The 12,010-nt window shown below is 54.2% G+C and overlaps 1 protein-coding gene across 1 annotated transcript in view; it reads left to right on the forward strand.

Annotated features, from left to right (window-relative positions):
- The first annotated feature begins 1,711 nt into the window (after positions 1-1,711).
- Positions 1,712-12,010, forward strand: part of RFX4 (regulatory factor X4) — a 136,331-nt gene continuing 126,032 nt past the window's right edge. The window contains exon 1 of the mRNA XM_037068420.1: positions 1,712-1,843. Within this exon, the coding sequence (XP_036924315.1) occupies positions 1,801-1,843 (43 nt within the window). The 5' untranslated portion in view covers positions 1,712-1,800. The remainder of the gene's footprint in view (positions 1,844-12,010) is intronic.

Here is a 12,010-nt window from a genome sequence, read left to right on the forward strand (position 1 = left end):
TCCAGCCGGCCTCCCTCCCATGCCGCGACCTGGCCGGGCACGCGCTGGCCCCTCGCCACAGCCCCCACCCCGCACATTCAAACGCTGTCCCGCCGGGCCCTGTTCCGGACAGCGGACCGGGCTTCGCCAGCGCCCCGCCTGAGGTCCGGGTTAGAGACCCCCGGGCCCGGGCGGTAGGGACCCGCCGCCCGCCCCGCCCCGCCCCTTCCGCGCCGGCGCTGCCTCTGTCCATGGTCGGGCACCGGGTAACCCGCCTTTCTCTTCCGCCGCCGAGCCCCATTCATATTCTAATCACAGCGCGCCGGCCCGCGAGCGGCCGCTTTCTGGGGCCGCAGAGGCGCTGCCTGCCCCCGCCCCGCTTCCCCTTCCAGCCCCCGGGCCTCGCCCCCTCTTTTCTGCACTTTAGACTCGGCCGAGGAGGGGGTCCCTGGGAAAAGCGCGTCCCCACTTGGATGCCGGGGCTTCTCACAAACTTCGCGGCTGGCGGTGGTGGGTGGGGGAGGAGGGCGGGAAGCGGGAGGGAGGGAGGGACTGAGACACAGACAGACTGACAGACAGAGTTACGGGAAGAGGCGGGGAGGAGGGGTGTCAGAGTGACCAAGGGGATAGAGACGGAGAGGGACGGAGTCCCAGGGAGAGACAAAGAGACGTGGGGGCAGGGGCTGGACAGGAAGGCTGAACGGGAGAAGGAGAGGGGCACAGGGGGCGGGAGCGGGGCAGAGTGAGACAGAGGGAAGAAGACAGACCTGGAGGAAGACAGAAAGTTCTGGAGGAGACGAGTCAGCCCCTCACACCCGCCCTGCCAGGCGGCCGTCTCCACGCCCAGGTTGGGCGGTGGGGTCTCAGGGCTGCAGTTCCCCTTCTTCTGCACCCCTCCCAAGCTGGCTCTACTCCACTCGTGTCCACGGACCCGCGTGGAAGGGGTCAGGCCATACCTCCTCCCGCATGCCCAGGGCCCCCACTTAAGTCCAGCTCCGGACCCAACTGCGCAGGGGGGTGCACAAGAGGAGAGGGAAAGTAGCGGGGCCCACTCGTGGCCGCGCAGGCGACTCCCCAGGCTCCCTGAGTCCCCTGCCGCCACCCCCCACCCCATGCCTGCGCCTCGCCTGGCCCGGCCGGGGAGGGGAGGGCCCGGAGGGGAGGGGAGAGGGGCCACATCTAAGCCAATTTTGATTCCGCCTGTAATGAGCGCCGGGCGCAGGCTGCAGAAGGCCTCTGGAACTTTAAATAAGAAAAACGTTGCTAATGCTATAATAGAAGGGGGAAGTCGGAGGGCTGGGATTGCGTCGCTCCGAGCCCCCCTTCTCGGAGGCGGCTTTTCTTATTCAAAACAGGCCCACAATGGGCTTCACAGTGCGCCTCGCCACGGCCCCATCTGACGAGCGGCCATTCATCAGGCCGGCTGGCCTATCAATGACATCGCTCCCATCGGGGCTCCTATAAAATGATGCTTTTTCCCATGAAACATCCGCAAACATTTTGACGGGTTTGGCTTTGCCCGGCTGGATTACTGAGTGTCCCCTCGCCTGCTCGCCTGCTCGCTTTCTCTCTCCCCCTCCTCCGAGCTCTTTCCTCCCTCTCTCTCTCTCTCTCTCTCTCTCTCACTTTCTCTCTCTCCCCTCTTCTCTTTCTCTTTTCTTTCTTTTCCTTTCCTCCTTTATCCTCTGCCCTTGCCCTCTTCTGCGCCTCTTGCTCCTTCTCCCCTCCTCCTCACTCCCTTCCTCCCTGGGCGGCTCTAGCACAGGGGATCCCCAAACATCAGGACTTTTGGGGGGCGCCTGTGCTGTCCATGGGAAGAGCATGCATTGTGGGTTACTGGAGGAACCCGACATGGATTCCACAGGTTAGTCCTATTGGTGGAGGTTGGAGGGGGGCATTGGGAGGAAAAGAAAGGGAAGAGGGGGAACTTCGGAAAGAGTTGCAAAAAGTTCAGAAAGGTCAACTTGACAGTGACGCCCCAGGAAATAACGGAAGGTGTGCACAAGCTTTCAGTTCGGAGTAATGTGCAACGTGTGCAAGTGGATGCGTAGAAGTGTGTGCAAATGTGTGTGTGTGCACGCGCACACGCTGAGGCGCGTGCTTTCGCTGGTCCTGGACAGAAAGTTACGTAAAGAGTCGCTGGCTCGCGGCGAGCTCGAGGTGCCACTCGCAGAAACTGCGAGCCGACCGCCCCTGCCGGGCGCAGTTCCTCCCCCAGGTGGGGGCCCCTGTAGCACAGTGTGCTCTGGGGCTGCGGGCAAGGGCCGGGAAGCGGAGCGGAACTCCCAGAGGAGGAGTAGGACGTAGCGCCTGGGTGGTGGGGACCCAGGCTCGGGCTGGTGTCGACCTGCTGCTGGAGGGAGTGGCGACGGCGAACCCGGTGGTCCTGAGGAATCCGTGCCGGGTCAGGAGGTGGGAGACCCAGGCTGCCCCAGGCCGGGTGTAGTCTCCCTGCGGGGAGGAGCACCCAACCACGGGCTCCGTCGCGGGGTTGTGGCTCTGCGGGAGGGAGGGCAGGACACAGCGCAGCTAGCGAGGCCTGGCGGCAGGGTCTGCAAACTGCTCGGCATTTGGGCAGCTGTTGACTGTGGGCAGTTAGTTTGGGGGTCCCCGCGATCTGTAAAAACTGAGGAAGGAAGCCAAGGAATCTCTTACAACGAAAAAGCCCGGCACCTCCGTCCTTTCTCCAGTAGAGCCGTCGCCACCTCCCCTTTCTAACGCCTTTGAAGAGCCGCGGAACTTCTAGATGGGAGTTACGCTCCCTTCCAGGCGGAAGAAGTTTACTTCCTTCTCCGGCTGCATTCTCCCAAGCAGTCTCCTCTTAGTGGGGCTCTGCAGCAGCCTCCCGGAGTCTGGAGGAGACTGGGTTGGGGATGGGGCAGAAACAGGGCTGTGAGCGCAGCCTGGGCCGAGGTAGTAGCTTTAACACCAGGCTTGCTTGGAGGATGCGCGGAGCAACAAGTGTCTTTCAGCCTCTGCTACCCCGTAACACACGTGCGACCCCTTCCTGAGCGAACATGGACACCGCACGGATGTCTCCCCACGTCCATCCCAAAGCAGCTGGAAATGGATGCGGGGAGGTGGCGTGGGGTATCCGGGCATCAACCCAGATGGTTCCCCTGTGGTCCCTGCAGACAGATTTCCAGCCCCCTACCCCCAGGCTTCTACCCACGCCTCAGCGCCCGGGAAACTCACCCCCTTTGGCCAGGGGCATCTTCAACTTTCCGGGGTAGGTGTCTATCGCTGATCCCAACAGCGAAGTTGCCCCTCCACTGCGCTCCTCCGAGTGTGTGTGGATCCCCAGGGGCTGGGAACCGGCTTACTATAGACCTCTCCTTCGCGCACCAGGTGGGCCCTCCTAGGGTGCTCTCCGTTGAAGATAAAGAAGGCACCGAGAAGGGGGAAAGGGCCCCTCCCTCCACATTTTCATGCCTAGTGTTTTCTCTGCTGCGCACCTCCTGAGCACCCCAACTTTAGAGGCGAAGATCCTTGAACAAAATTAAACCCAAGACCACATTATTTGCGGCCAAGTATTTGCAAGGGGCCCATACAGGAACCTGGGGTTTCTCCGCACCGCACACTTTCCACAGCCCAGCTGGGGACTTAGGCGCCCCTTCCACACGACTGGAGCCTTTCTGTGCGTCCTCGGAACTGTGGGGACGTTCTGGTTCGTCTCCCACGCAGCTGATCGGCCTGAGGGCACCGGGTCACTTTTACTCCGACTGCAAACATCCCCAGTAGGGAAGCCGAGATCTCTTCTCCGTCCACTCTCCGCTCCCTTTCGAACCAGTGAAACATCCGGATAGCCGTCTTAACCTCGAAACCCAAAGTTCTGGTGAACTGTAACGTGGAGAAATGACACGAGGCGCACCAGGTGACAATGCCTCTCAGGCTTCGGAACCCGACGACCAGGGAAGTGCGGCGGGGCGCAGCCAGGTCCGAGAGTCTCCCTCACCTCCCGGCCAGCGAACTTAATCCAATTAGCTTTCCCCCAGAGTCCCCCTTGTTATGTAAAGGCCCTGACTCGCCCCCGGCTCGCTGAGGCTGGGCCTCCCCGGAGCAGTTCGGTTTCGCTCCTTTTACAGCAGATCGCGCGCGACCGGGACCACGAATATCATTATTGTTTCATTCATTCCGAAAGGGCTCGAACAACCGTTTCGCAGCAAGTGGTGGGACGTAGTCGGGAGCATCCAGGATCAGAGAGGCCGGCGGCCGGGCCTCTGTCCCCTACGCTTCAAAGGAAAAATCCCCGCAAAGTGCCTCGGGCTAGGGAGAACGGCGTTGCCTGGGCCCGGCTCTAGCGGTCTGCCTTGGGGCCACTTCAGCGTGACCTGAGGAAACGCGCCCCTTTGTTCTGCGTCCCGAGCCGGTAATATATTCCTCAAGTTTTTCCAAAATACTCAACAAGTGTGGGGCTAAGACAATGGCCCCGTCGGGGGAGGCCCGGGAGCCGGCGCGCGCCCTGGGCCTTCAGCTCGCTGGCCCAAGAGCGCGACAAAGCGGAGCCCCTCTCCCGGGAGACTGGCCGCGGGGCCGAGCCGGGCAGGCGGCGCCGGCTGCAGGCGCGCACGTGGGCGGTCAGTGCGCCGCCGGCCCGTGACCCTTTGCAGCCAGGGCGGGCGCACGTTTCCCCGGCCCGCTCCGCAGCCCACGCTGCGCAAGTGCGAGGACGCACCCCACCTCATCCACGCGGGCCATCCTCCGTGCCTACATGTTTCTGACCTGTGGGTCCAATCCGGGCTGCCCTGCCCAAGCGAGCGTTGCTCAGTTACTGAAGGTACCAGAAAATTCGAGAACGAAGGGGGAAACATTGGTAGAATTTTAAGCCTCGCAGAATTTGTGCAAATTGGGCGGGGGGCCAGGTTGATTGCCTACGGAAAAGAAGGGTTGTTTTCTCCCTAAACGGGATGGCGCATTAGAGAGGGGCCCCGCTGAGCCTGAGCTGGACTCTCCAGCCTCCACCCTCTTTCTGATCCCGACTCTGGAATTCAGAGCCCGGGCGGCTAGAGTACAACTGGAGCCCGATTTGAGCCCCCGGGGCCGGAGCGGCGGGAAGGCACTCTGGTTCACAGGTGCCGGCTCAGCACAAGGCCCGACCTGGCTCCGCCGGCCCCCAGGTGAGGACATTCAGTGGCATGGGCGCAAGGCCCACCAGGCAGTGAGAGCCCGGGTGGGAATGGGGCCCGGGCCTCCTCCACGCTCTCCCAATCTCGGCCTCAGGCAAGAAGCCCGCTTCCCAGTCCCGGCGACCAGGCCTGCGTACTCCGGGGATCGATGGGCCGGGTTACTGAACTTTGCTTCAGCGCCCAATTTTGACTCTCCCCCCCCCCCAACATGTGCGTGTGTGTGGGTGGGTGGCCAGCAAGGGAGGAATGCGCGCCCCCACCCCCGCCACCAGCCAAGTGTCGGCGTCTGGGTTTGGCTGTAGGGTCAAGTAAAAGTCGCTCGGTCCCCGCGGTCCCCAGGCCCAGTGGCTCCAGCCTTCGCCCCCGTTGATACAGCTCGCCGGCCTGGCCGGGGAGCCTTGCACCCAAACGCGCGGCTGCTCTTTCCCTCCGGGTCTGCGGGACCCGGGGACCCGGAAAAGTTTGCAGGGGCCGTCCAGCGGCTAGTCCCTGGGATTTCTGTAGCTGCGTCCGCCCCCTCCCCGGTGCGTCGTCATGGAGACTGTTGGAAGTTGGTGGCAGAAAACAGACCTGGCGCAAAGCAAAATATTATGAGTGCAGTTGGGGTGACTTCAGGGGGGGCGGGGGACCCGAGGGCAGGAGCGAGAGCCAGAAGCAGACAACAAAGGGCCGAGTGCAAGGAGGAGAGAGGAGTTTGGGGTGGGGGTCGGGGGGGGGGGGGGGGCCGNGGGGGGGGGGGGGGGGGGGGGGGGGGGGGGCCCGCCCTGCGACTCTGGGAGCCAGGCCGTCCAGCTTCCCAGAGGTGCCGAGGTCTCTAATTTCTCTAACGCAGCCACACACCTTTTCTCAACTCCAAGCCTCCCTGCCCTTCCAACCGCTTTCCTCCGGGTTCTCTTCCAGCCTCCCTCCTCATCTCGACGTTAGGCCAGCTGGGCAGTGCGCCCACCTCCCCCTCCCCCTCCCCCCCAACGAAACACAGGCTCACTAACGTGAAAAGTTCTGGCTTTTCTTCCCCACCACCGGTGGATCACCCAGGATGAATTTCTCTCCCCCTTTCTCCAACCGGATCTGAAAGCGGGAGGAGATAGGACAAGGCAGGAAAATCTTGGAGGGGGCTGGTGGAAAGGAGAGCCTGTCTGACCTCTTTTTCTTGGTACAGTGGGGGAAACCGAGTTATTATTCCAACTCGGCCACTAGTAATGTTCCTTTAGGCAACTCTAGCCTTTCCAGGATTAATTTTCCTTGCCTGTGAGATGAAGGGAGAGACGGCACAGAGTCTGGGGTTCTCTGACAAGTTGAACATGTCTCTTTTTACTGTAAAGTTCAGGCCGTGCATGTGAGCTGGTCGACGCTGTCTGAACTGTAGGCCTCTGCACAGCTAGCGAGTCGCTCTGCAAGCTAATGGTATGCTAAAATATTTTGAAAAGCCACTTAGGTCATTTATGATTTTAAGAATCAAGAACTTTCAATAGCCATTTAAAAAGGCCTATTATTTCCTTTCTCAAGGACAACCGAGGAACATCCCTTAAGTCTTTGGCCAGCTGGTGTCCCCAAAGGAGTTACTAGAAGACACTAGATTTTATGAGGCTGTATCCGGTGTGGATCTAGGAAACACGGAAATGCCCATGGATGGCGAAGCCCACCTCACAGACATGCACACATGTGGGAGAGGAATGAACACTGGCCAAGGGGACGAAATGTGACCATCAAAGGAAAAGCAGACTCTAGTCCCCCTGGCTCAAGCTTTGAGAAAGAGGTTAGGCTGTTGCTACACTGAGCCGCCCTTCCTGGTGTTCGTTTGAACAGACGACCCCTTTCCTTCTCTCTCCCTTTGGCCGCAGATGAATGAACCGATTGAATGTAGTGGTAGGGACTGCCGTGGTCCATCTGGAGTTCGACGACTCGGTTACCTAGGTCCTTGTGTGACTTCTGGCGTATCCGTGGTAGTCTTACGGTCATGGGTCCTCACAAGTGCTCTGAAAGAGGCATTATTGTGACCCCACCAAGCACAGGTTTCTCTTCCACTTCCGACACTGTAAGATTATGTTTCTGAGCCGGGTTCTGTTTTAGTTTGCCGTGGTGTCCTTGCCAAAGGCCTGAGAAGGTAGGAAATTGGTGGCATCACAAGTTGGGATACCAGGTGGCAGGTCTCTGCTGGCACAGAGCCCTGCGAGTTTGTTCCTCATGGTCTGCAGGTCCCAGGGGACACTCTTGCTCTGTCCCTGCAGGGCCCCAAGGCTCCGTGGGGTGGGAGACATGGGAGAAGTCTCTGACGTTGTCCTCACTCCTTTCACTCTGTGTCCTAAGTCTCTGCAGCTTTGTTAAGGTTTAGGGGACCAAGAATGAACCCAAAGTCAGATTATTTGGAAATCCCAAGTAAAAGTTTGAAAAAAGTGTTTGGGTGAATTAATCAGAGGTTTTATTCAATCTTACTAAGCACCTGTTAGGTGACAGACCCAGGGGATGAACAAGGCCACGGTTCCTGCTGTTGAGGACTTTAGAATGTGGACACATTGAGAGTGATGAGCACTTTGAAGGACATAAAAACAGTCCTCTCGGAGCCTAGGAGAAAGGGTGCTCTCTGTGGAGTGCCTACCACGTGTCAGCCCTGGAACGCATTTTCCACACATTGGCCGGGTAAGCCTTACCACGGCTTCGCGTTGTTCCTTTCTAGAGTGAGAGGGGGCCTGGCCTCTCCTGGGGTCATAACTTGTATGTGGCAGAGCTAGACTGGGGACCAGACTGGAGGAGCCTGTTCCCCTGTCCCCCCCAGCCCACTTCATCTGGCCACTGCTGGAGTGCCAGCCTGGCGGGGCTGGGGGCTGGCTCTGACCTTGAGGTGGATTTGGGTTCCACTCGGTGAGAAGGGGAACGCGTGGGTGAGTGTGGAGAATCACAGAATGCTGTGGTCTTTAGGCTCCAGGGAAAACTTCTTCAGGGGAATTATGTGATTCTGCATTTGAAAAGGATTTTAAATGATGGCACTAATGGGAGGCAGTGCATCAGAGCGGTCAGGTGTAGAGCCTGGACAAATGTTAGCTTTGTCAATTGATTGATTCATTCATTCATTCAAGGAAACTGTGTCTTCTTTTTTTAAAAAAACAAACATTTTTAAAGATTTTATTTATTTACTTATTTTTAGACAGAGGGGAAGGGAGAGAGAAAGAGAGGGAGAGAAACATCCATGTGTGGTTGTCTCCAGTGCACCCTCCACTGGGGACTTGGCCTCCAACTCAGGCCTGTGCCCCGACTGGGGATGGAACGAAATGGAACTGCTCTTTGGTCCACAGGCCTGTGCTCAGTCCACTGAGCCACACTAGCTGGGGTGCAGACTGTGTCTGCTATGTGCCCAGCACTCTGCTTGGTGCTGGGCTTAACAAAAATGCCATCTCTGTTCCTTCAGGGCAAACATTCTAAACAGACAAACAAGAAAACCCCCAAAATAGGTAATTCCAGTGGGTGGTGAGCACATGAAGAAAATAACCACTGTCTGGAGTAACGAAGGCAGAGCATGCTGATGGGGAGGGTGCTGCCTTTCACAGGGTGCCTTTCTCTGCCACGTGAAGCTGTGTGCCTTTGCTCTGGAAGCTAATAGTTGCTGAGCCTCAATTTTCTGTGAAACTGATTCGACCATCTAATAGGGCTGTGGAGCATGACATGTGAAAGGGGTAATAGATAACATACTCATATATCTGCATCTGATACTATATGTCTTCACCTTGCTGATAAGCATTTTTTCATATTGAATAAATACATTATTTATGTAATGCTCACTCCAACCCTCTACAGAAGAAACTGTCACTATTCACAGTTTAAATCAGCTAAAGACAGAGGGAAGAGCTAGTCAGGGGTTCCGTGACTCTCGGTCTCTAGCAGTGGGGCTGGTAAACACACACCTTCATTGCATGGGAAGCAATATTAGTCTTAATGCCCCATTTTTCTGAGGCACAATGCAAGTAATAAATCTAGCTTTTCCTTGTGTTTTTCAGGTTAATGTCTATTAAATGCCCTTCATGTATGAGGCATGCCCTAAGTGCTTTAAATGCATTATTAGTTGTTGTTGAAATATATGTGATGGGTACTATTACTATCAACTCCATTTTATGCAATGGGAAGCTGAGGAAGATAAAGGTGAGGTCCCTGAAGGGGGTCAGTGGCCTAATGTATGTGTGATCTGTACTCTTAGTCACAAGGCTGTATCCTGTTCTCCTCTTTTCTGTTTTATTAAGAGAGAAGCTGTTGGAAGGGATGGCCATTAAGGCATACAGCATTTTAGTAGAAGCAAAGGACTTGCTATTTTCCCCTGATATGAAAGTGTTAGGGTGGTCCTTTACACTGTAGAGGCACTTTTAAATTATTGTTGGCAGAGATAGGGACATAAAGTATTCCTATCTTTACTACACATGGAAAGTAAGCTGTAGTCTTTGGATGGATGGAGAGGCGGTGCTGGTGCGGAAAGGTGCTGGCAGTGGCCACAGAGCAGACGGGAGGGATACCTTGGGAGCGAGCGACCCCAGTTCCAGGCCAGAACACACAGCCCAGGGTTGCACAGCCCAGGGTTGCACAGCCCAGGGTGCCAGCCCCAGGAAGGTAGATCCCCATTATCTCTGGCTGAAAAAACCAATAGGGGTTGGGATGGTGGAAGAAACTGCCAGGTTTTCACCATTTAAAGGGCCAGCATGACCTTACAATGTGGGCAAATGCACCCATTCCAGGATTCAGCAGCTGGAAAGGTACCAGTCACACACTGGAAGGAGGTGAAGTGACTGGAAACTGGATGAGTGACGGGCAGATCACCAGAAGTCAGAAGGCAGCATTGTCCCTCCCCACAGAGCCCCAAAGTGATGAAGTGGGTCGCCCCACCCTGGCAGTTACCTCTGGTTCCATCCCATGTAATTTACAGGTGCCTTTTCTACATAGGCCACACTCCTAAGACGGAGAGTCAAAGCAGCGCTACTAATACACAGAAACAATCTCAGGGAGGCTGCCAAAATGAGGAGAGAAAGAAAAACAGGCCAAATGAAAGAACAGAACAAAACTCCAGAAAAAGAACTAAGTGATGAGAAGACAGCCAACCTATCAAATACAGTTCAAAATACTGGTTTTCAGGATGCTCAGAGAACTTCTTGAGTAGAGCAAATAATAATAATAATAATAATAATAATAATAATAATAATAATAAAAGAAATGAAGGTCATACTAAGTGAAATAAAGAATAATCAACAGGAAACCAACAGAGGAGGGATTCAAGCTAATGATTTGGAACATGAGGAAGAAATAAACATTAAACCAGAGCAAAAAGAAGAAACAAGAATTCAAAAAATGCGAGCATAGGCTTAGGAACCTCTGGGACACACCTCCAAATGTGCCAACCTCTGAACCATAGGGATTCAAGAAGGAGAAGAGGAACAGCAAGATATTAAAAACTTATTTGAAAAAATAATGAAGGAAAACTTTCCTAATTTGGAGAAGGAAATAGACATACAAATCTGGGAAGCACAGAGAGTCCCAAACAAGTTGGACCAAAGAGGACCACACCAAGACACAACCTAATTAAAATGCCAAAAGTTAAAGATAAAGAGAGAATCTTAAAAACGGCAAGAGAAAAGGAGAGGCTTACCTACAAAGGAATTCCCCTAAGACTATCAGCTGATTTCTCAAAAGAAACTTTGCAGGCTAGAAGAGACTGGCAAGCAGTATTCAAAGTGGTGAAAAATGAGGACCTACATCTAAGATGACTCTACCCAGCAAAGCTATCATTTAGAATGGAAGAGCAGATAAAGTGCTTCCCAGACAAGGTAAAGCCAAAGGAGTTCATCATCACCAAGCCGTTATTACATGAAATGTTAAAGGGACTTATTTAAGCAGAAGAAGACCAAAACCATGAACATTAAAAAGATAACAAATTCATAACTATCAACAACTGAATCTAAAAATAAAACCTAAGCAAACAAGCAGAACAGGAACAGAATCATAGACATGGAGATCATTTGCAGGGTTATCAGCTGGGAGGGGAAAGGGGCAGAATGGGGAAATGGTGCAGAGGTTAAGAAGCATAATTGGTAGAAACAAAATAGAAAGGGAGGAGTTAAGAATAGCATAGGATTACAGGAACTAGTATAAAGGATACATGGAGTATTTCCACCCCTAAGGGGGGTGGAAATGGGAGGGAGGTGGGGAGCACTGGGGGGTGGGCTGGGGTGGGAGTAAGACAGAAAACTGTACTTGAACAATAAGTAAATTAAAAATAAATAAATAAATAAATAATAGCACAGGAAATGGAGAAGCCAAAGAACGTATATGCACAAGCCACAGACATGAACTGACGGGGGGGATTGTTGGAGGGGAGGCAGGTACCTGGCAGAGGGGGGCAAAGTGAGAAAAGTTGGGGAAAATGTAATAACATAATCAATAATAAAATATACTTTAAAAAAAGCCCAACTCAGTCACTTTCCAGCTGTGTGACCCAGGGCAAATGATCTAACTTCTCTAAGCCTGAGTTTCCTTTTTCGAGAGAACATCTACTGCTTACTTTCTTAGCTAGGTTTAGAGATTATAAAGGGATTATATTAAATTAAGCCTGGTTACTAGTAATTGCTCAGTAAATGTCAGTTTTTATTATCACTACTAATAATGACCTGTTGTATCTATGCCCAACCTTAGGTGTCTAGTTGGGAAAAGGGGATAGAATTCTTAAAAAACAAAAATAAAAACAAAAACCAGACTGTTTCCGCACACCTAGATGCTCTCCGTACTATGTAGACATAGGCCCAGTATGAATTTCAAGAGAAACATTCTTTTCTGAAGGGTTTAGACTGAGGGTTAATTTCCTTTCTCCATCTTTCCCACGAGGAAGGCATGTGATGTGGCCCTGTTTGCCACGATTTCGTCCCCGTGTCCTCCGA

Source organism: Sturnira hondurensis, unplaced genomic scaffold (genome assembly GCF_014824575.4).
Source record: "Sturnira hondurensis isolate 20B ecotype Veracruz unplaced genomic scaffold, ASM1482457v3 Scaffold0017436, whole genome shotgun sequence".
Lineage (NCBI taxonomy): Eukaryota > Metazoa > Chordata > Mammalia > Chiroptera > Phyllostomidae > Sturnira > Sturnira hondurensis.